The sequence below is a fragment of the Falco cherrug genome, chromosome 1, assembly GCF_023634085.1.
Source record: "Falco cherrug isolate bFalChe1 chromosome 1, bFalChe1.pri, whole genome shotgun sequence".
Lineage (NCBI taxonomy): Eukaryota > Metazoa > Chordata > Aves > Falconiformes > Falconidae > Falco > Falco cherrug.
The window spans coordinates 1,522,053-1,547,192 of NC_073697.1; the positions used below are offsets into that span (position 1 = coordinate 1,522,053).

The 25,140-nt window shown below is 39.0% G+C and overlaps 2 protein-coding genes across 5 annotated transcripts in view; one reads left to right on the forward strand and one right to left on the reverse strand.

The window, feature by feature from the left end:
- ASB5 (ankyrin repeat and SOCS box containing 5) overlaps positions 1 to 17,069 on the reverse strand; it is a 41,301-nt gene extending 24,232 nt beyond the window's left edge. Inside the window, exons 1-3 of one of the 3 annotated variants that reach the window (XM_055704535.1) lie at positions 16,884 to 17,069; positions 13,949 to 14,029; positions 4,062 to 4,354 (exon numbers count right to left, since the gene is read on the reverse strand). In XM_055704535.1, coding sequence (XP_055560510.1) covers positions 4,062 to 4,257 — 196 coding nt within the window. In that variant the 5' untranslated portion in view covers positions 4,258 to 4,354; positions 13,949 to 14,029; positions 16,884 to 17,069. Of the gene's footprint in view, positions 1 to 4,061; positions 4,355 to 13,944; positions 14,030 to 16,883 lie in introns of those variants that run through there. The other 2 variants (XM_055704531.1, XM_027808139.2) reach the window with 2 other exon arrangements.
- A 122-nt stretch (positions 17,070 to 17,191) lies between these two features.
- On the forward strand, positions 17,192 to 24,844 carry SPCS3 (signal peptidase complex subunit 3). Of its 2 annotated transcripts, none has more exons than XM_055704579.1 (5): positions 17,192 to 17,527; positions 19,904 to 19,977; positions 22,598 to 22,674; positions 23,984 to 24,099; positions 24,390 to 24,844. In XM_055704579.1, exons 1-5 carry the CDS (start codon positions 17,385 to 17,387, stop codon positions 24,520 to 24,522), a joined length of 543 nt encoding a protein of 180 aa, XP_055560554.1. In that variant the 5' UTR covers positions 17,192 to 17,384; the 3' UTR covers positions 24,523 to 24,844. The 2 variants fall into 2 exon arrangements, with proteins under 2 accessions (XP_055560554.1, XP_055560562.1); XM_055704587.1 differs by lacking the exon at positions 17,192 to 17,527 and adding an exon at positions 17,945 to 18,183.
- The last annotated feature ends 296 nt before the right edge of the window (positions 24,845 to 25,140 follow it).

A 25,140-nucleotide genomic window follows, 5' to 3' on the forward strand; every position in this document is an offset into this window, starting at 1 on the left:
CTGATAATTTATTAAGACAAGGGTGTTTAATTCATTTTAAACAAATGTAAAAGACTGCAGAGTTCTGTCCTGCATTTAGCGCTATTTAGGTTTTTAATATTGTGGATGACAGAATACCGTACTTTTATAAAATCAGTAGATGACAGTGAACTGCAGGTGCTGCAGCTGCTCAGAGGGAAACAATCCAAAACAGATGAGTAAAATGGAGAAATTATCTGATATCAAAAGCATGAAGTTAGCTGAAGGCCAGTATTAAGTATTACACCTAGAGAGAAAAAAAAAGCAAACACATAGTACAGCAACTCTGTTTCAACATGGGGTTTATAGGCTACAGACTGTATCCTTAATACTTTACTGTTGGGGTGGTGGGGAGGGCAACAAAAAAAAAGCATCATTCCAGGAGGTATTACATAGGTTATCATATATATGGCATATGACATAACTGTTCCACTTTTATACAACTTATAGTTCAGCTGGGTGTACTGATAAAGTCTCAGCTGGAGCATTCTAACATGGAGAATCAGATATCAATATAGATGTCTACGAACTGTATATGAACTGGCACAAGTCCAACGGAGAACAACTACAGTAATTCCAAGTCTAAAAAAACAAGAGTTAAGAGGACAGATTGTTAAATCCTTTTTCCTTTCTTCTAGAAAAGACAAAAAGAGTAGAGGTAGGAAGATGCATGGTCATAGTCTTTAAATTGATTACTTGTCATACATGGAGAAAAACTGATAAATACCTTGGTCATATTTTATGTATTTAGTTTGCAGAAACAAAGATTTAGGTAGGTCTTGGGTTGAGTGGGAAGCACTCTAGTGATGAGAATAGTAAAAACTGTAATTGGCTGCATTAGGACGCTGCAGAAATCACTATCACTAAGCATTTTAAAAACAGGTTATCCAAACATTTGCCAGACAACCCATGTGTATTTGATCCTAGAGCATCCAAATTACCTCTGAAGGTGCCTTCCAGCTGTACACAGAAGTTTTACTCAGACTTCATCTCCATAAACAAATTAATGTGCCTTATAATTAGTAGAACTTTTAAACGCACTTCTCTGGTCTTAGCTGATGCTGAACACTGATCTAGTTCTTGTATTTCAGCGCCACACACACAGTGTAATAGTTTCTAATTAATTATAGGGATAACACAGTAGGTTGGCGACTATATAAACGGGAGAGAAAATATTCCTGAAATATTAAGGAACAAAATATGAACTGTTTCACTACTAACATGTAGCAACAAGATCACAGTAGGCAGATGACACAGGTAAAGCTGTCTCCTTGCATTCAACAAAGAACAAGCCACAAAACAAAGTCAGCCAGCTATGAAATGTGTGATCCCTCGGCCTCAAATCCTGTAGCGGCTTGTGTACCTTCGGTCTGATAAAAGGAGTTCCACCAAGTACCACTGCTCAGTACCTAAAATGTCCTCAAGTACACAGGCTTTGTGAAAGAAAGGCTTATTTTTGCTCAAGAGCTCAATTCAGTAAACAATAGCTATGCCTAGTAGCACACTATTTCTAAAGGCTCTTTTCTTCTTCAAAATTACAGCGCTCTATCCTAGCCAAGCCATTATAATAGCAAAAAGTAATTTTGCACTTTTACGAGCAAACTGAAAATACCAACACTAACAGAATTTAAAGAATACATAATTAGGTTAGAATTAGAAAATGAAAACTAACATTTCCTCTAATTTGAATTACTTCTTGAAACACTATAAACTTTAACTAGGCAATGACAGGCTAATTTTCTGTTTGTGGGGTTTTTTTCTGCTGAGGCTTCTCTGTTCGTAAGAGAAAACACAGAACAGGATCACTAACTGGGAGGAAACTCAGTATTTTTATCATTTAATGTTTCAAGCTGTAGCTTCACATTACTTGTTGTACATCTTGATATTCGAACAGGATATTTTGTTACACAGTATCGTATAAACTCTACTGAGGTATCTCTGTACTGTATTTCACAAACGTAAACAAACCAAATCCCACAACATGCTGTGAGTTGAGACAGTAACGTGCCCCCTTTACAAACACAGAACAAAGGAATAGAAAAGATGAGATAAAACAGTAATCTTGAGGAGACTTAGTTGCATCCCAAAGAATAAGGATTGGTCCTGTTAATCATGACAAATGGCTGAATTTGCAGATTATGTAACATTAATTGAACATGTGTTTGGGGCTGTTACAAATCCAGACCAAAACACTGCGAGTTGGGCAGCGAAAAATTAAGACACGCTGATGCGCAGTTGTAAAAAGTACAGTTAAGCACAAAACATTTGCATTAATTATTTTCTTTTAACAAACCAAACAAACCCAGAAACTTTACCATATGTTTGAGCCTTTAAATCAATATAAACCTCTGCCACCCGAGCAAAACAGTAGCCTGCAAGAGTTTCATCTTTTGCATGGGCCAGCTACTAGAAGGCTGAATATATATTTATTTAGATATAATAGCTCAGAGATTTGATGAATGACCATGTTTCCTGGATTCAGCAACAGATAACATTGTAGACTATTTTACTTTCCAACTTGATGTATATTATTCCTTTCCCCCTAGTTTCTCCCCCAGTCTGTTTCCTTCCTTACTCGGATCTTCCCAGAATGAGCTGCCTTAGAGCTACACAGCAATTTCCAACAAAAAATTCTTGATTTCAGGTGCGGTCTGCCACATTCTCTGCGAGTATTTCTGCCAGTAGGATAGACCTTCCCTTCCTACCAGTAGTATACCCATACATACACACACTCCCGCATACATCTATATCTGTACATATACTCACACACAAACACACATGCATAATAGTTCAAATTATGTCATTAACATAATCAGATGTAAAACCCCTGGATTTCAGAACTTTCTAAATTGCGCAGAGAATATATGATATAAACCCATCTCAAGTAAATCTTCTGCCAAGCAAGCCAATTCCTGCTTTGGGATGTAAGCCTCTCTTTCTGGTTTGCACATTTAACCGCATATACATATACAGAAAATGTCTAGCTTTTGTCCCAGCATTGAAGACTGAAAAGATCTTTAGGTTTGACACCATTTCTGTCTCATTTCTAGAGTTTCTCCCTTTGCATTTAACTCAGGTTTTTTCTTCTTGCTCACAGTAGTACCTACAGATGAGGGGTGAAGGTGATAAGATGCAAGACAAGGCTTCCTGTTCCATTGCCTAAATGCCATCCCAGAATACAAGGAATGATAAAGACAAGTGAGGCAGCAGGGATCTCAAGTTGAGCAAAAACATGGCTCAGGCATGCACTAGGATACTACAACTGAGAAGAGCAAGTTTTCTGTGTTCCACGAACCAGAAAAAGAACTGCATGAAAATGGCACTGGGTCACCACAGATGAGCTTGGGGAAAGTTCTGCTTGAGCGAAGAAAAAAAAAGAATTTTCACAAAAGCTTTCAAGGCAGTAAAATTTGATGGGTTTCCACACTGATGTTCAACAGCTCATCCTTACAATCAGTAAGTTACCTTCCTGATGTGTACCAAGACACCAGCAGTACGGTAGGACTATATCTTCTCAAATAAATTATTAGAAGAAAATTTTAATTTAATCAACAAATAATTCTCAGAAAAAATTTGGACTAGTTTCACTAAAGTGTTGCAAAATAATCACATGCCAAGCGTGGAAAATTTCAACCACACATCAGTAAGCTGAGGAACCTTAGAAGCAATTGGGAAAATGGTCTTAGATTAGGAAATATTTGTCAATCTTAAATATAGCCATCTTAAGTACAGGCCTCTCTCCTAACACTACATTGGCTGTAATACTTCAGTTTTATTCTGAACTTAATAGTAACTTTAATATTAACTTTAAAAAACAAAACCAAAACCAAATCTTAAATAACCTGACAACACTCATTCAGATAAATTTTGTTAAAAAAAACCACAAGAAGAACTACAGGGGAAAAAAAACCCCACTCACACATACTAGCTGACAAACTGGATATAAATGAGGCTAGCAGGTAAGTAATTGCCTGGGGAAAAAAGAAAAAAAAGTAACACAAAACCCCCAAAAAGTAGTGATAATATAGTAAGTACAAATATACCTTGTCCTTGAGGAACTCCGTAAAATTCAGCAGCTATCCTTGCTGCTTCCTTACGGTTTCCTTTCACAATGTAGAAATGACTAAGTATAGCAAGGCTGATCTTCACAAAAAGTTTAAAACAAAAAAGTGAAAGTATAGTAAAGTAGACATTGGATAGCTGCTGGGCAAAAGGGCGACTTTCTTCTATGACAGTCATTGCTGCAGCAAAAGCGCTCTCAGTGTTTGGGTAGGGCTCTCAAATGTGTTGATAAGATCATATGGCTCCAGCCATGCACTCTTGGGAACAACTGGTCCTGAGAAAAGAAAATATCAGCTGGTCATGATGCCTGCTGCTCAAAATATGACGATTATTTATACTGTACATAGTATTGAGTTCACTACTGCTCCTGCTAGCCTGGTGATATTCAAGTGGGGCAGAATATAACAGAAATAGGTTTCAAGACCCCAGCTTGTACTTGTTCCACTTAAAAGGTCTGTTTTGTTTCAAATTCTGCATTTCTAATTAATTTATTTACCCTATTAATACATGTGTAAAAGCACACTGTCAAAAGTATTATTAAGAACTACAATTTAATGTTATTAAACCAGGTAAGTCAGGTAATCAGTTTTTGCTAAAATAAGTTCTCCTGCTTCTTAAGTGCAATTGGTCTTTTGTGCTACTTCATTTCATGTTAGACTAATATTTTTTTCTTTACAAAACTAAAAACACATCAGTAAATACTTGAAATGCACATTAATAAAGAAATAGATTTAATATATACTAGCTTTGACAGCCTCTTATTATTTTGTTCTGGCTGAATGAAAATACCTAGTATACAAGTCTTACAGCATTATACAAAAAACAGTATTCAGAGCAAATTTTAGGAATCAAACTCCTAGATATTTTTATAAATAAGATCATGGGGCATCTAAAATGTAATTAAAATTAAATAAATGCAATGGTAAATATATACAGCATGGAAAATTTCTGATGCTTATGATACACATTTCATTGCGCTGCATTGTATTATTTTAAACCTATGACATGACAGACTTTATTTCTTGGCCAGTTTTAGAGAGAGGAATCTATAAATTCCTCAGGTTTTTTAAGAATTAATTTGCTTATATACCATAAAGTTATTACTCACAGTCATCAGGAGTTACACACAAGTTGTTCTATTAGTGTGAGTAATCGCTGAGTAAATAATGGTGTCACAACATGACACAGACTGAGGAGCTGCAGGACAGTACTAGATTCCTAACTAGGTGATAACCCTAAAATAAAGAATCACGGCAGCATAGGAAAAGCTCTTGTTCTAAACTTTTATATTTCTTTTTAAGTACAAGAAATAGTGTCTTGAACTATAGTTTAAAATACTCTACCCACAGTAATTTTAAACTAAAACACTCTTTCTATTCTACCCTGAATTCTCTTGTTTGATGGTCAGAAGAAAACATTTTAGAATGTTGGCAACTGTCCATCAGGAACAGAGGGTATGATCCAAATGTCACTGTGCCCACAGATCCCTCTGACTTCAATGAACAGCATAGCAGGCGTTAAGGATATGATACAAAATCATATTTCTGAAAGGAAAGTGGCAGAATAAAGAACCTCTTATCATCTGGCTCCAGGAGAAATTTATTAAGAGTAAGAAACGACAATGTTTTCCTGAAGCTACATTCAAGTAAATCTATATAAATGAAGAAAAGACAATGATAAAAGAAAATGTGCTTGGAAATAAGTATCAAGATTTTTAACAGACATTAACTGAATTGTGCTTATCTTAAGAGAGACACAGTCTTTTTCCTTGAAAAAAAATAATCCACATAAAAGTCAAAACAGTAACTACAAAAGGCAATTAAAAAGCAGTTTACACTGTAGACTACATTAGTCTGTTAAAAAATATATGCATTTTCTCCTAATTTTCATTTATAGACATTTTCTCATCCAGCCAGAATAGGAACTGCTCTCCTCATACCATAGTTAGAAGCAGGAGTGTGTACTTAAAATGCCAAATGAGAAATCCCTTGTTATATTTGGCACATTGTTATCTGACACTGAATTGAGGTGTCATGTTTTCCGTAAGGATAAATAGGCATTATGTTCTGAGCTCCACTGCCAATTTCCGTTTCAGTCATTAACAGAACCGATATTTTCCTTAGCAACACATCCAGTATTGGAATTTACTACTTCTTCCATATTTTTACTATATTATTAAGCTCAATTCAATCAGTCCAAAAATTCCCCTGCCATCTTAAAAAGTACCTGTTTTGCAAATTTACCACACAGAATAACGAAGAATCATAATTATCTCATGGAAAACATTTTTCTTCTTTATAGCGTTTTACGTGACTCCACATTGCATCATCTAGTAACTGTGCTTCCCCATCTGGACTTCTCCCATGTTTTGTTAATTAACAAAGTAGTCTTTACAGAGGTGAAAATCCAAATAGCAATTACTATAAATAACAGCTGGAGTTAACAGCAACGCTCAGAGTTAATCTTCCCCTTACTGTTTCCTGCTTTTATAACTGCAGTAGATAAACCACTAAAAAGAAATTTCTGTCGTTGTCTTCTTTGGGTTGAATTTTTCTGTAAAGTGTCAACAAATATAACAAAAACCTTTTAAAAAATAAGGTTGTGGATGCATGTAATATTTTGTAAGTGATCTTTCAAAAATCCTCTGATCTGTAGAATGACATGAAAACTGAGCAGGAGGGTTATTCTTGTATCAAAGCTTGTATTTTGTCCTCTCCAAAATTTCCCTCCTCAGCTATAAACTACATAAAAATGAAAGAAATTATGAGTGTTGAGAATTTCAGTTCACACATGCCCACAAGCAGCTGGCAAAATTACTCTCCTAATAAAATTTCTTCTTTTTTAAAGCTCTACAACTTATTACACGCCAGCCTAACTGGGAGCTCTCCCAACTGCACAGAACAACCAAGTTTATCCTAATCTAAGGCTACTAAAGCTCTGCAGAAATTGCCATTACAGCTTGTTGGCAAGCCCATGCTACCAGGTCATTAAAACAGAGCAACTGGTCAGATGTAAATGCTCACATGGCATTTTGGGAGAATCAACAATGTGAATACTTAGACAAACACAAAATAGCTGAGAGCAAGCCCATGCAGACTGGGAGAACCAGGAACAGAAAGCTACAGATGTTGCAAAGGCAATCATGAAGTAGAAGCATAAGTAAATAAATGAAGGCTCTGACATTCCATGTGATGCCATGAAAGAGTGCAAAAAGCTGGCATGTAAGTGTTCCAAATTTTCTATTGCACGGCAACGTGAAGCAATTGGAGTCTGGTCTTGCAGCAGTGCAGAATACTGACAGCTTCCAAATAGAAATGCACCAGCAATACGTAACAAATATAAAAAGTTACAAAAATATCAAAGCACTTGAGAAAAGCAGTGGTTTACACTGGACATTTGCATTTCCTGGATAGTTTTGACTTTTGGAAATTAAATGTCTCTTGCCTAATTTCCTCACTTGTAAAATGGGTTTAAAAGGGCCACTCAATGGAGTACCCTGAAGATGACCTCATTACCGTTAACAAAAGATTCCAATATTCTGGTGAAAATAATACTGAAACTAATTAGGTATCTACTAATTTTTCTTTTAACACAAAATTTGGATAACAAACCTAAATAAAACGAAATAGCGTTTGTTCATTCACTTAATGGCTACAAAAGGGATAGCATGTCAAATTTTTGTAACATTTAAGGTTTTATCATAGCACACAGGAAACTGGCACCAAGCTACACTGCAGATAAACAATATTAGGATTTTTGTTTTGTTTTAAGAACATAGTAATGCTGTGACAGACAAGAATCCCCCTAGCTTGACATACTAGCATATTCATGGTAAATAAAACAAGAGCAATGTAATCATTTCTCCGATATGCTTTCCTCATTTCTGGCAATTAACTATTTTAATTTTAAAACCATTTTAAAAGCTTCAAATACTGGAATTTATGGTCTTAAATTCCCTTTTAATGTAGCTTGGTCAGTTATAATTTCTAAAGTACATAACCACTATATTCAAGACAACAATATTCCCATTTGTAACGACTATAAAAGTAGTTAATTTCAAACTCCAGTGCTCAAAGTAGCCTGCCCTTCAATGCCTCACAGCGTAGTGGCCAACGACAGGAAGAAAGTATCCAGCAGCAGCACCTGTTTATGCTAATTCAAACTGTTTGTGAAATCTAGTGTGACTTACCCACATCCAGAGTAACTTTTAGAAAAAAAGTATGCTTTACCTTCTATGCTAAATTACATAACCACATTAATAAACTCTTTATTTTGTTCCAGCGATGTTTCCTCGACGCTTTAGAAGGCTGGTGTGTTTAATTTTCAGTAAAGCAAGATACACAAGAAAAGTAACACAACATATAATATTTAGTCTTTCGAGGCATTTTTTAATACTAAAGACTGTTAAACCCTTAGCAACACAATTTCTTTATAGCGTATACTGTCTTTGGTTCTAGAAAATACGCTTAATTCTAATTAAATCTTTTTAAGTAATACCCTTAAGTTAAATTTATATATGCTGTAAAGGAGTAATTATATTCATGGCATAAATCCTATTACAGTTAGTTTTAATAGTTTACTTCAGTATTTTGCAGATGCATCTAAATGTCTGAAAGTGAAAATTTTTTTTAAAGACCAGATATGCAATACAGTATAAGGAATTATTTGTATGACACTTCACCTGCATGTCTTTCTCCACCTATAATATATTTGGCTAAAAATACACAAGAAGGTAAGATAGTCATCCTGCTTTTGAAACTTCTGCCTAATAACAAATACAATAGAAGATAATTCAATGAAAAAGGATGCCAGGCAGAGGAATGGGAGCTCTTAGGTGCTTTGAGGAATACATTATTTTAACATTATAGACAAGCCACCAGGAGAAACTTTGAAAACAATGACCTTGAAACAGAAAGAGTTTAAAATAAAATCAGTAAGAAGCCACTAGTTCTAGTACTGAGTTTCTGATGTAAGCATACAATGCCTGATGAAGAACTAAAATATGCCGAGAAGCCTGAGCTACTAAAAAGGCAATGTCTAATTCAGCATGAAAAATGACCTGCTTAGTGATCTGCTGACTTGTATTTTAATAGGTGTATGGGCTGCTAATCCTCAATACTTAAAATTTTATCTGACTCATCTAAACTTACTGAATGTTGCTTATGTCATTTCCTCCTTGGTGTACGTTAAGCAATTTTTTCTATTGTTTCTTATTTGAGGCATTTGAACTGAATAAATCTAGACACAGACCAACCATTTTTAAATTCATTTGCTCATGTATGTCGTTATGCAAAATGTTACCTTAAGCTAACATTGAAGGCAAGACAAAAAAAGACAGATGTACCTCAAAAAATGACAGACATCGTACAGAACAATCTTCAAAAAATATTAAACATTCTTTCCAGTAATGTCCTTCATAAGTTAAGAATATTATGCATCCATGGTGAGGCATAGAAAAACAAAGAAAAAAATTATTTGGTAACTGCAAGAAATTCAGAAATTGGAGTGACTGGAAGACATCAAACAGCTCTCTTTCCAAATTCAAGCCATTAGCACAACCCAGACATTACTCATTCTTTGCAAAATATGAAAAGAGCTGGCCAAAATACAGACATCGTGCTAGTTTTGGGGGACTGAAGAGACAAAAGTGAGAGAACACAAACTTTGGTTCAGAAAAGACCAAGCCTGGTTCAGATCTGAACAGCTTTTTCATTGCACCCTGATGTTTTCCTTAAAAATTCTACAGACTTACTTGGCCGCATGACAAAGCCATATTCACAGCACAAAAACCTGAGAGCTGTGTTGCCACCTGAAGTAAACACAACATTTAAAAAAAAATAAATGAAAGGCCTACATCTCCTTTTTACAGTTTTTCTTCCTGAAGTACCTTAATGCCATGTCTATCCAGAATCTACGCAAACAATGCAGCATGAAGTTACAGCTGATACCCAAAATTATGTTTCATTTGGATTTCTGCAGTTCTCATAATTCATGCTAGTCTCCTGATCACCCAACTAAACACCAAAAATCTCTTTCAAAATGCAGTGCAATGACATCTTAAGTGTCTTAAGAGGGAAAATCCAAGTATCATATAACATGTCACTCTCCTCCTCTTAGTAGCTGTGCTCTCACTTTTGACACTCATTCTACTGAACACCTATGTATTTAGATACTATTCCTCTCCTTGCAGAAGACTATGAAACACACCAGTTAATTTAAAAATCTTTAACACACAAAAAATTCATCTTACACAAGTTCTATTACATATATATAATTTCCCTCTGTATTTTGGTGTAGCACATCATTTCCAAAGAGTTCTCAAACTGCTCCAGAAAGTCCAAATTCATGCCTTTGGATAGATACAGTAATATGTTTGGGTTTTCTTCCTCCACTGTATTAAAATCAGTGCTCTGATACAGTTTCGGTTCTACACAAGTCAAGTTCTTCTGGTACATGAATGATGCAACTTTTCATTTGTCACATCATGTGAAGTTTGCTTATTCTGCTAACTTTTACTGACTTTACATTGGTATTATTCAGGTGTTTTGTCTTTCCTACTCCTATCATAGAAAACAGTTCTAACATACAGGTTTGCATATCTGGATTTCCACATCCTGGTCAAGAATTTAAATATCAATCAGTATCTTTAGACATAACAGACATACTGCCATATGTACTTTAAAAAGATAAAAAGTAACTCAGGTATGTAAGCAATGATGAAATTCCAGTTTTCTAACTTTCTCAGTTCTTTGAAGGAATAAACTAATTTTAAAACTGTATCACTTTGTTAGACACCCACTGGATAGCTGCTTCTCACAATGGTGATAGATGCCACTTCACCTACAAGTCTAATAACAAATGATCCCTTCTATCAGCAACATTATCATATTAGCATGCTTGATCTGCTTAACCAGTCCATTTAATCACTTACAGTAAAGTTGTACACAGAAGGGAAGCAGGTATAACTGACCAGCTTACAAGTAAATTCAATCTGAGTGCTGCTAAGAAACACAGTAAGTTTGTCCTACACTGTTTGTTGCAATCCTCTTTGGATACCTAACACAGCCCAATTATTAAAAGTATTATAGAAGATTCCAAAATAAGTCATGTGTGTACTTGGAGACATTACTAAACTCAGAAACACGTCAGACAGCAGGCACACACAGCCTGCTGACAGACAAACTCTAGCAAATTTGCCCCCCAAGAGTTTCAAAAGTTACCACCTCCAGCTGCCCATTCCATTCCTCAGCTAAAGGTTCCTGCCCCTCCTTCTCCCTTCCTGGAAATCAACAGGAAGGAATCTGTATTGGTATTCAGCCTCTTCAGTTCAAAATCGGGCAGTTTAAACTGCTGATGAGTTTAAACTAACCTGCTGGATTGCACATTGAAAAAAACACTCACACCCCTTACCACCCATTCTCCTATGGAGATAGTAACCTACTAAAAAGTAGTAGCAAACTATGAGGAGAGTGTAATACCAAAATGCACGTGCAAACTGCCTCTTAATAAGGACACTTAGCTGGAATTTTTGATGGTTCAATGCACTGATACAGCTGTATCAGTGAAACTTTGAAGAGTCTCCTCATTTTGCATCTCCTTCCCTTTGTACAGTTCCTTTCTTGGGTCCAGACAAATGTTTTCATTGCCAACCACATGTCTACAGAACTTCACTATTCTTCAGCAACTCACTCACCCTCTTCCTTAGGCACGTGGTACTAGAGCTACTGTGCTTTTGATATTTAAACTAGCTTAGCAGGCAGTGCAACCACCCTATTAATCTAAATTCACATAACCAAACCTGGTACTTTTGCAGTTTTTACAGTTAAACTTTTCTTTAACGAACTGCAAAAATGTCACGTGTTCTTATTAAGTAGCTCTCTCTAAATAAATAACAAAAAAACAAATCAGTAACACTCAAATCCTAAAGGAGCCATGACATGCAGATTTGGTTTTCATCACATATACAGTATGTGAGAAATGAATTTGACAGAAATTTTCTATGTCAACTGACAGTTTTCAGAAGACCGTATTTGCACCTTTAAGTAATACCTCTGCCATTTTGAAACTTACACAGACCTCTTCAGCTGTTTGAATTAATACTATCTGGACTTACGAAACAATTTGGGATTCATAGTAATTACTTATTTCTGTGTAAGACCTTTAAATTATGCCAAAAAGATGAAACAATCGTGAATTATTCTGAAGTTAAAAGTCTGCTCAAAATAATATCTGTTGTGAATGTTTTGTCACCAATTTGAATTCCCTTCAAAATTTTTAATTTTATTCTACATTAGTCTGTCTTGTCATTTAACTGATTATTTTATTTCATGACAAACTGTTTCTAAAACCAGTGAAATCATCTGTTTCCTTTAATTTCACACACCCTCTCTTCAAAGTTTTTCCAGGTTTTCTTCTGGCCTAAGTAAAAGTGGTTTCATTTGTCTCCTTTCTGTGTAAAGTATCTTTTGGTGCCCATGAATGTTATTAATAAAAGGAAATTATAAAGTCAATTTCATGACTTGGTAGAGACGAGAGTTAAAAGATTTATTCTGCCAGCCTAGGTCACTATATGCTGACTCCCATGGCTAGCGTTCCTATCAGAAAGGTTTTTTCCATCCACTAAAAATGGTATCAGTTAAGTGATATCATCATGTCAGAGCTTGCAAAACATTCTTTTCCTCAAGCCGAGGCATGACAGTCTCTGCTTGGTGCTTTTACAAGAGACATAAAAATACTTCATGATGAAGAACTTCGAACTGACTTAGGGAATGAGGTAAAACTGGAGTGAGGTGGATCAGTAGCACACAGGCTTCTTGCCACAGAATGCAAAGCACAATGAAGTGTGAAAGCTTCAGCGGAATCAGCGATGTATGAGACGACCTTACCTAACATGGCTTTGTATGCCATGGAACGGGCAACAACAGATCCGACAGGAGCCAAAAATGAATTGTGTTGGGCTCCAAAACATACTTAGAGTTTGTTTTGGAGCCAAGAATACTTGGTTCCCTCTCCAACGCAGCATTCTTACACCGCTAAATGAGACAGTGTTATAAAATATCAAGTTCATTCTGAAATCAGAAATTTAAAATTCCCTGAGATTTTCTTGCTGGAGGACTAGCAATAAGAATACAGAGGCAAGTGAAAACTGTTTACTTACCTTCTTATTCTCCATACTTTAAAGATACAAAGCAAAAAAAGGAGGTCATGAGGTTAGAAGCAGAAATCCTTCAATGTGGTCCAGAAAGACTGCTTCTCTTAGCCACAGCCTTTCCACACCAGTTGTAAAAAAGGCCCACCCAGAAGAGGTGCGAAGTGAAAGGGAGCTGTTGCAACAGAGACAAAAATTCCTCAAGTTGCTCATGGCCATGTTTATTTTAATCTTTATTTGCATTTCGAGAACTGCCTAAGAGGTTGTGTGTTGCTACAACATTTCAACAATAAAAGACAAATTCAGTAAAGGATTTTGATATTTATGGTAAAATCTAGGAAGTATATAAATGGCTCTAGACCAAAAAAAGTTATCTGTACAGCCCTTGTCTAACTAGCTAGGTACCAAAGATGCCACAGGCACCTGAACTTTCACCTGTAAAATCAGTCAGAAATTTAAGCCCCAAGGTCAAAGGTTCCACCACCTGGGCTGAAGTTAACACCTCTCCTTCACCTGGAATTCACAAACCGTACACCCCAAACTGTCAGCCATCTCGAAGCTGCTGTCTGTGTGTACCATGTTAGAACTAATCTGACTCCAGCAGAAAAATAAAGAACTCACAGCAATCTCTGTTCATGGTCAATGTCAACACTTGCCATTTTATTTACAGATTAAAGGAATCACTCACTAACTTAACCATCAAACTAGAAACATACCAACCAAAGCAAGCAAGCTGCTCTCTCTGAGAGATCATCAAATCATCAGCTGCTGACTGGGATCGATCCTGTTGAAGTGCTGACACTATAAAAAAAGAACACATGATTAATAGATCAAAGAGTGCATAAGAACACAATTCCAAAGTTGGATAATTCTGGGGAGAAACAGAAGAAAGGAGAATTCTACATTTCAGACTTGCTCCTGACCTCATCTCTGCGTTTCGTTCAATTAGTCTGTAATGAAAAATTATGAAATTTCTCGAAGTAAGAATCAGCCTGAGCACTGCCATGCCTTAAGCACTCTGCTGGTCTGAGCCTGTGCTCAGGCACACTGAATACCTTATACCACTGCGTCTTGGAAATGGTCACCGAAAATTTCCTGCCTCCCCAAGATTCTATAAATTTGCTTTCATAATGATAGTATTTGATCCATTCAGGCTAATACAACTTCTTTAGCTGACAGTAACTTATGCCACTATTGTTTAAAAAAAAAAACAGATTTAATATTTTTCACAGAACAATTTGGAATTTACCAACAAACAGCTGCTTTGAATAATCATCTTCCCTTCTTCCTTCACAACTGGCTTCTTTGTTTCAAAATTTTTCTCCTCTTTTGATTTTGCAAGATTTCAGTCATAAAAAAGCTATAGGGTTCTTTGTTCTGAAACAGTAACGGATCAATCCTTGAATAAACTGCACCATCTGTGTTCCCCTGCACACTGTGCTTTTAAGTGACATTTATTGAAGGGTTCTACTAAAATAAACCCAAAACCACATGAGCAACAGCCACTTTTATTCAAACTCAAAACCACATGAGCAACAGCCACTTTTATTCATTTTTCTTAAAAACACATGCTAACATGAATTTGGCTAAACCTTTTGATTTTTGGTCTTCTTCAGGTACTTAACTGCTGCTTGGGAAATTTCACTACTTTACTCCTGTAAGTTCTGCCTTAGTTATTTAAGTTATCCCCAACAGCAAATTTCCTTAATATCTAATGAAAAACTCCAAATCGCAAAAACAAGAACTGAACACAAGACCAAAGGCAAATGAACCTTTTGTTTGGAGAAACAAGAAAAGGATTGCGTTCACATTTATAACTATCTTTTTGATTACAGCAGAGATTTCACAACTTCTGAAACCTTTAGGTTCCTCAGTTTGCAGTAAAAGCTTCCTTGTTGCTTCTAAGTCTTCAAATATTGCGGGGAAAGGACCCACGTTTCAGTAACAGCTATCCAAGGTTTCAGTAACACTACATTACAGACCATAAATCAAACCCCTTTACCTCACAACAATTAATGTTTTCAATGGCAAATCAAAACATAATAACAAGCCAACAAAAACCTTTACACAAGAAACTCTCTGTGTTTCTGGAACTCTTCTGGAGTATCAGGAAGATGGAGAATTACCAAACGGAAAATGGCAAAGCATTTATCATCAAAACATTGCTGAAGAACCTATTATCCTCCATGGGCCTGCGACTGGCTTCATTATGGCAAATGCACAGGCACACAGAAACCAACAGCATCGTGAAAAAGAGGTTTCCAACTACAAGGAACGTGCCCGTAGGTACTTTCACATCCTACATTTAATAACAGTTCTAAACAGAGATGTGCTACAGTTGCTCAAGCTGGGTGAAAACACAGAGCGTGAGTATGATCTTTTTCCTCTTCCATTCCCTACCTTTATCTGCAAAGATTTTTCTTCCCTGAAGCACAGAACTGACTCTCAGTTACAGGGGAGGAAAAGAAAGAGCACCATCAGCACAGAACACACATATTTCAGAATAACCTGACAGTCTACACCTTCTCCTCCCTATCCCTTCAATCACCATGGGGCTTCCCACCTTTTCAGACCCCTGTGTCTGAGCTCCTGTTCCTACTCCCCATATTTACACCATTGGAATCTTAGGACTGGAAAGAGGGAGTTATATTTAACTGAGCCACTGCTGACACCTGTTGTCCGCCCTGAGAAATCTGTGTTGATCCGGCCTGCTGTACTTGATACAGTGAAATATGGGGGAAAAAAACATTGTACAGGCTCTGTCTTCCCCCAGTTCTCAGATTCATAATGTTGCAGGTCCGGGGAGCAGGGGCCTGGGAAGAGGACTTAGAAACCACTTCGCCACATCAAATTGGTGCTAGCACACCTTATTTTAAGTGGAGAAGGAGGGTGAGAGACTGCCTTAGCCTGCAAATGGTGTGGAATCACTGAGCCATCTGGTAAAGAAAAAGGATTCCAACGCCATGCCCAGCTACTAAATGATTAGACTTACCTAATGACAGTTTACATACTGGCAAGATGATTTACATAGTGAGCATGTATGTAACAAAGTGGATACTAACAGGAACATCCCATAGGAAACAAAGTAGTGAGTAGCAAAGCACAATGAAAGCAAGATACAGATATCAAGTGAAAAAAACCAGCCATCACCTCAAATATTATTCACGTTTTATTATATAAATGCAAAAATCCACCAGAGCTACAAATACCAACTTCCCTCTAAACCCGAATGCCTTAGAAACACCGTGGCAACAAGTAATTCACAAAAATACGCTCCACCACGTAACAACCCTCTCGCCCCCCCCAGCTGTTAATGGACCGGGACAGGCACACATACTGGGAGCGCTAACGGTGAAAGCGCCCAGCAGCAGCCCCGAGAAGCCCTGCCCCGGGGGTCGCTCCCAGGGGACACCGATGCGCCGCCACCGGGCGCTGCTCCGAGGGGCCCCGGCTGTGAGGGAGCCCCGGGGACCCCTCCACGGCCACGCAGAGGGCGGACAGGCCGCGGCGGCACCGGCTCCTCACGAAAGGAAACCAAAGCGCCCGCAGCCGAACGGGGCGCAGCCGAGCGGGCCGCCCGGCCTTCGGGGGCTTTTTCGCCGGTAAAGCAGCCCGCGGCAGAAGCACCGTACAGGCTCCCTTGGGAGTCAGTCACCTTTGGTACGCGACAGCCAAAGGGCACAAGGACCTTCTTCCTCCGGACTCCCCCGTGTGAGCGGTGCTCGGCAGGGTGCGGCGCGCAAAAGGCGCAGCGACGCCAAGCGCAGCCCACCCGGGAGGCCCCGAGCCGCGGCCCCCCCTCCCCGGCGGCCAGGGGCGGGGCCGGCGGGTGCCGGGGGTGGGCGGGGCCGGCGGGTGCCGGGGGTGGGCGGGGCCGGCGGGTGCCGGGGGTGGGCGGGGCCCGGCCCAGCCGCGGGCGCAGGCGCGGTGCGGGAGGCGCGTGGCCCCGCCCTGGTTGGGCGGGCTCTGGGCGAGGCCGCGCCCCTCCCCACCGGCCGCGCGCGCGCCCCTTCCTCAGCGGCCCTCGCGCCGGCGCCGCCGCCCGCTCCGTGCCGCCTCCCAGCGCCGCCGGGCCCGCCGGAGCCGCCCCCCTCCCGCCGAGCAACGGCTGCAGCCTGGGAGCCTGCGCGGCGCGGCGGCCGGGCCGAGCGGGGAGATGAACACGGTGCTGTCCCGGGCCAACTCGCTCTTCGCCTTCTCTTTGAGCGTGATGGCGGCGCTCACCTTCGGCTGCTTCATCACCACCGCCTTCAAGGGGCGCAGCGTGCCCGTCAGCATCGCCGTTTCCCGCGTCACGCTGTGAGTGCGGGCGGGCGAGGGGAGGGAGCGGCGGGGGAGGGCCGGGCCGGGCGGCGGCTGCGGGCCGGGGAGGGGAAGGGTTTGCCTGGCAGCTGCCGCCGCGGAGCCGCTGCGTGGCGAGCAGCGCCCGCGGTGCGTGAGGGGACGGTACGGGCCGGCGGGGGGCGCCGCGGACGCGAGGGCAGGCCCGCCGTTGCGGGGCGGCTGCACGGGCCGGGCCCGCGGGGCTCGCTGCTTCCTGCCCGCCCGGCCCAATGAGGGAGCCCCACGACGGCGCTCCGCCGCCGGGCGGGAGGGGCGGTGCCGCCCGCGCTGGGCGCTGCGCTGCCGCTCGGCTCGGTGCGCCGCCGGTGGGCGCGGGCCGCCTCGCTGGCCAGCACCGGGGTGGTGGCCGGCGGGGGAGCCGAGCGAACGGCTTTGGCGGGTTTGGGGCGTGCAGGGACCTCAGCGAACGCACGACTTGGCTCCCTAGTACCTTCTTTTTGTAATCGGTAGTTCCCTTAGATTTTTTTTTTTCCCCACTGGTAATGTATTTTCATGCCTTTTCTTGCGAGCTCTGTGACAGCAGACTGCCCGGGATGGCTTACCTTCCCGTGGAACGCCCCGGGTGTCGAACACGTAACGCCGCTTCAGAAGCGTGCTGCCCACGAGACACAGTGTGCTGATGCAGGCTTGCGCTAGGGCAAACTTTTTTCAATTTTGGTTTTTGTTGGTTTTTTTTTTTTGGTTGGTTGGTTTGTTGTTTTTTTTCTCGCCATGAAGGAAATTTTATCACAGAAAACTTTCATCCAGTTAAGTATGTATGATGCGAAGGGCTGTAGTTCCACGAGCAATTGAAGTGGTGGTCCTCGCACCTGCCCCTATACACATGGGGCTTTACTGGAGCTGCACAGGGGAATCGGGCACATAGGATGCTTTACTGAGCTGCTTTAACTCAACTAATGACTTTAGTTTGGGCCGAGTCGGTGAGCTGACATCTCAGGATGCTCTGAAGCTCCATGAGCTGCAAGAGGCTCAAATAGATGGCTAACAGCAGGGTTTGAAAGGGAAGGTGAATCTAAATAAATAGTGGCCAGCGCTGTTTGGTTTAATACCTCAGGAAAGGAAACCCCATGGTTACGCTAGACTTGAGGATTGCAAACAGCGTAAAACTGGCATAAAAGCATATTTTTGAGTGGATGAAATTTATACTGCCTCCCTTCCATGAAGCAGAGATCTGGTATTAACGAGAGGCGTTATACCTTAATTGCTTTTCTTGGACGTCGTAAGAAGTTCTGCAGACCCCAATCTGTTATTCCACCAGATTGACAGTGGTTCAGAAACGAAGTCAGGTGCTTGCTATGGGTTACTAAAAGATGTTGCTTTTTGCAGAGGAATGAAAATTCATAACAAGGCTTAAATTGGGAAGTTTTGGTGGTGTTTTTCTTAGTTACTGTCTCCAACAGTATTTGATCTGCTCGTAAACTTTTTTGTCTTTGAGATTACTAAGATTAGTTTTAACGGCGTGATGTTTTAATGGACTATTTTTGAAACTGGAGTAAATGTAATTAAGAAATTCATTTGTAACACAAGATCATACATGAGATGTAGCAAGAAATTTTTGTAGCATGAGGATTTAAGGTTCATAGCTGATTGCCACCTGCTTATGGTATTCCTCTTTGTAGAGGGTAGGTTTGGTAAATTGATAAGCTTTGTGAATATGCGTGAAAATAGCTGCTGTCTCTGTAATTTGCCAGTTTCTTTTTCTAATACGGTTTAGTGTGCCATGTCACATAATCCTCCAAATATGGATTTGTAATAGTCTTAAAAAAATTACGTGACATCCCATAATGTAGAAGAAATTAAGCGTTTTCTTTATACCACTACCTAAATGCATTCCAGGACGAAATCTTGTAAGCTGAGCGAACTATGGACATAAACTCTGTTTTATCAGAATGATTGGAGTGTCTTGTATAAGACTGACCACTAGAGGCTTTTTATTTTTTTATGGAAAGTTGAGAAATGATATTGCAAGTGGTTGCCAGCAGACAGCTATGCTCTGGTGTTCCAGTCAGCTTTATATATTTGGGGATGGCTAACACGTGTTTTACTAAAATGAAATGCAGTGCAGTTTAGGAAGAGGCAAATTTCTGTTACCAGGAGAAAGTCTGTAGGCTATTTGTGTAACTTAGACTACTGTGGTGGCAAGGCCTGTTGTTCAAAACTGGGGCTCCATAATTTCTGGAAGGCAGGTTTTGTTTTGTAATGTTGATTATATTTTAGCCAGAAGTATTTAAAAGAAAGTACAGAAAATGGATGAGGTAAATACATAATAATTTATGTAATGCATGAAAGAGAAATGATGAGAGGATAATCTTGTGTTTTGTTTTGTCTTAGAAAAAATGTAGAAGATTTCACTGGACCTAGAGAAAGAAGTGATTTGGGATTCGTCACATTTGACATTACTGCAGATATCCTTAATTGTGCACATGATGAAATAAGAACATCTTGACATCTACTTTTGTTATAATCTTCAGATATTCAGAACTTGAGGAAAACTAGCAATTTGTCTCAAAATACAAATTTAAAGCAGTGAAAAGTAGTATTTTACTTAGCTAGGGCAGTAAAATGGAACTTGGAATAACCTTCTGCCTCTAGTAGATGACAGAGGACAAGTTGTTTTCTCTCTTTAAGGCCTGTTTTTAACATCAAACTGTAGTGAAGTGCACTGTATCTAGTAATAGGAAGTGTGGTTTAACATCTGGACAGTATTGTGGTTAACTGAAGTTTGTATTGATGGTTTGAGATGTTAATTAATTGTAGGATTTATATGACATACTATTTTGACTGTCATACTGAATCTAGAGACACTCCCAATACACCTTTCAAACTAGAATAGTTGTGAGGCTTTCAAAGTTCTGGCCATATAGTTGCATACCAGTACCTGTCTCCATTTAAAAATAAAAAGACATTGTAATCCTTTACTTGCTTAGATTTTTAAACTATGTAATCTTTAACATAGGATGACATTCATTGGAAGCATATGAGGTGCTACAAAATGTATTGCGTTATTTTGGGGCCTCTTTACTGCAACTTTCCTTTCCTGTTGTTAGTCTGATATTTATGGGTCAAAGAGGGTTGTGTGTGGGTGGGTTCGTTACATTTTGTTTGGGGTAGGTTTTTGACAGGGAATCATTCATAGGGGTCTTGACATCAAAATATAGATCTGTTTTTCTGCAGAAGTCAGTACCAAATACAAGGCGGCATGCTTTACCTCAGCTGATTACACTAAGTCTTGCTATGCAACTGGGCTGATACACCTGGAATTTTTCCCTGTCTGCTGTTTTTTGTCACTGTGTTAGGCAAGAGACCGATTACCTCTGTGTTTGTTTCCCTGTTTTGGAGAATGCTGCATTGTGTAAGCAACCTAAGCAAAATACTACTCTTGAATGCATGTGAACACTGGGTAAACAGGTTAATCGGATTTTGCAGGCGTGTGTTGCGCAGGAATAAGGGAGATTTATTTTTATTAGCTGGAAGCAGAAGAGGTGAACTCCCAAGTCTTGAGTTTTACCTCTGAAATGCCTATATGTATGATGACCAGAAACTAAAATTCTAAAGCAGGTTAATTGAATTGTATGTAGTGTATACAGGGGGAGGCAGAGCAGGACAGTACAGGACCTCTCAAAGAAATGTTCTTATACAAGGATTAGTCTGCAGTATGCGGACATAAAGATTCAGTGTATTAGTAACTTCTAATAGGAGTGGTAGTTTTACGTTTATTTTTATAAAAACTTTTACTTAATTGTTCATGCCCAGCATAAACAAACCTTGCAGTATGAAATTTTCTGGGAGGCTTTTTTTGGACAAAGTTTGTAAAGAGGTACTGGTACATGGGCTCTCTTAACTAACAGACACAAGTTGTTAGGCCTAGAAGGAAGTAAATAAAATGACAGAAAAAGAAACTGGGGAAAGGAAAAAGGGGGAGGAGGCAGTTTTCAAAACCACTTTTTAGCTTACTTAATTTGTGAGTAACTTTAGCAAGTGTTAAGAAATCCTACAAAAGAGATCTCAGAATCTTTTTTGTTGTTTTGAGTTAGATGGTTAAAAGTGTTCAAGTAAAATAGCTCCAGCTGTTCTTGCAGCAGCAACAGTTAATTATTTAATTCTTTCCTTACTTGCCCTTTGAATTAGCAGCTTAAAACCATGGTTCAGTCTCAGGATGAGTGGGACAAAATAGAACAGATTTTTGAGGCTGGCGGGGGAATATGTTTAGTTTATTCTTTGAGATAGTGGAAAATAGAATAAAGAGAAGGACTGGGACATAAAAGGTTACAGTTCATCTTTATTGTGAGTTAAAAAGCTTTTTGCTTAACAGTCACACATGGTGCATTTTATTGCTAAATAGACAAGTATTGAGAATATCAGCTTTATTATACTGACAGTCTCAAATGGCAGTCATCAGTTCTTTACTGTTGATCAAAATCTGAGCGGAGTTCTGTTCCAGTATAAGAAGGTGACTTTCTTTGTAGTAATCAGGTAAATATCCTAATTCCTGGTGTCCCTTCCAATATGAACTCTACTAACTTCCCTAGTGTGGGTGTTACAGGCTCTTTGAACTCTCTACTCTCCGACAGTTTTGTATTTATATATTGTTTAATGCTGTTTTATCTTGATCCACAGTTGAATACCAGGGTTCTTTGACAGTATAAATAATTGCTTTGAAGGTATTTACTGAAGAATTCTGTCTTGCCTTTTATGTTTAAGGTTTTATAATAGATTGTCTAGTAGTGGATTATAGTTACTAGCTTGCAGTGTCAAATATAGAACTCTTAAATCATGGAGGGAATGGCTGTTAAATTTCATAAATAGCAAAAAAGAAACAAAACAGAAAACCCCCAAACCAAACGAAAACCCTGTTCTAATATGATTAAAATATACATTAGAACTCCTGGAGTGCTCTGATGTATAAATAAGATGAGGTATGTTCAAAGGTAAGAACTCATTGTAATTTTCATGGTCTATTTAGGTCTAGTAAAAATAAAACAAGGTTATGTAATTACAGTATGGTATTTTTCTTAACTTGCATACATTTGGAGAGTGTATTTGACTGGAATGTTAAACAATTGTTTCTATATTTGTCTGCAGAATACTCAACGAAAAACAATGTAAGTATCAAAAAGAAAGTTGAAGCGATTACCCATTTTGTACTGCAGCTATTTTTGACATTCTGAAGTTCTGCTGGGAAAAGTTAAGGTACCAGCATTTCCTGCTAGCTGGGACTGTTTCTGCTGGCCTTCATGATTGTTATTTTCTTGACAGTTTAACTGCAGGGTGGGAGGTTCACCCTCATGAAACCTAACTTGATACGTGCCCAGCAGAGTGGGAGAAAAGTAACACATGCCTTGTTGTTCACTTGCAACAGTGCACTGTAATTTAGGTTTTTTACTTGTTTTGTCCTGTCACTTTGGGGAGCTGAAGGCTTTCTTCATTGATTTGATAGTAGCTGTGTGGAACAGCCTATGGAAAAATTATTTTAATGAAACACCAAGCTGCCATGGTACCATTGAATTCTAATTTAAGCTATTGTGGTCACACTGCAAGGATATAGTGAAGACTTCGTTTTGAGCAGCAAGTTAAAAAAAAAAATCTCCCTACTTTTCTCTCTCTCTCTCTCCCTCTTTTTTTTTTTTTTTTTTTTTTTGCGCCTTTAAAGTACCTTAATTATTTTATACATGCCGATGGATATGTGGGTATTGTGTTTGTGCTAAAATAGTTTTTAGGGTTCTTTATTAGCATCTGGGACTTCATTGTCTTGTTTCATCTTTTACGTATTTCTTTCCGTAAATCACTAGTTCTCACAAATACTGAGAAATATTTTTTTCTAGTATTGTTCTATAAGGTACTAAACAAAACCCTTTAGCAGCTACCTACTTAACAGTGTAAAGTTTCAAATATTTCAGAATTTGGGATCAGTCTGTTTAGTTGTTCATACAAATCTTGGGATTACGCTTGCAATTCAAGTAGAGATATTTTTTTTCCATGAAAGCTGGAAAAATGTTTGATATCTAGACAGGGTCATGATAGCTCAATTCAAGCCCTTTATTTGAAACCAAGTCTAAATACTGCTTTAAAAGTAACTTCCTTTGCAATTCAAAAGGAAACCCCATCATACTTGTAAGTCTTAGAAAGCTGATGACTCGTTTAAACGGCTTTCACATGTTTTATTGAACTCGGTTTTTTTTGTGGGGTTTTTTTTTTTTGTTTGTTTGTTTCCATTTATTCTGTGCCAGGCTTCGGTGTGTACTAGTATTGGTAGTAAACCATTTCCCCTCTGTAAACCATTATTTTGTGAAAATGGTTATGGATTGCAAGCACATACTTCAGGGTTTTCAGATGAGTAATGCTATGAAATGCCAGTGACTGAATATGATCTTGTAAGGTATCTTGCTGACTTAATTACAATTGTATTTTTAGGCTCTAAACCAGGTGGTCCTCTGGGATAAGGTCATGTTGAGAGGAGACAACCCAAGGCTGTTCTTAAAAGACATGCAGGCAAAGTACTTATTCTTTGATGATGGAAATGGTCTTAAGTAAGTAAATCCTTTTTTATTATATTATTTGTGCTGTCTTTGATTTACTTGCATACTTTGCATTTTATATGTGTTTTTATTGCTGTGGTGAGGTACCTATATATCATACTCTGTCAGTCTATTGCATCTTTGTAGTTTGATTGTTAGCAGATGACCTTGTGATATGAGATGCCCTGTTTCTTGTGTATTTAATTTATTAATTTCTGTATCTAATTTATTTCATATTATTAATTACTAACTAAATTGGTGGATTTGAGTATTTGTGCTGATAGTCTTTGTTGCTTTTGCAGGGGAAACAGGAATGTCACTTTGACTCTCTCCTGGAATGTTGTACCAAATGCTGGCCTTCTACCTCTTGTAACAGGATCTGGACATGTGTCTGTACCTTTCCCAGATACCTATGAAACAACAAAAAGTTATTAAATTATAATACTGAATCCTGAGCAAGATATTTTTATACTGTATATTGTGAATAAATTTTATTGCGGTTTCTTCTCACATCCCATGCAGCCCTTCAGTGAAAGGTACTTAATTTCCTTAGGTCTAACAGCAGAGGAAAAGGAAATGAAAGTTCAGGTGTGTGGGTTTTTTTTATAAATAAAAATAAATAAACATCGAAGCAGAAACTTAAGGGAAAAGTAAATTGCAAAGTAATGGTTTTGGGGGGGAAAATACAGGAAATTTTTTTTTCTCCTGGCCATCTGGGTATAGTTTCCTTTTCTTTTAAATAAACGTTTTTAAACCAGGAAGTAGTCTTACTGTGGTTTTTTTTTTGGGGGTCCTGTGATACTTACCTAGTCTGTGTGGAACCGGGATGTGCCTTCTGGTCTTGGTTTGTGTGAGTGCCTGAAAGAAATGGCTACCATATTTTACAGCATTTTGTTAAAAGCATGTTTAGGGTGTCACAGTAAGGTAAGCTTGGTCCTTTCTAGGACTGCCAGCAGCTACTTTGAAACTGATAGTTCATTATCTGTCAGTCGGCCTGTAGATCTTGAGTGCCGCTGATGTAGCCCACGTGCAATTCTGCATTACAAAACATTT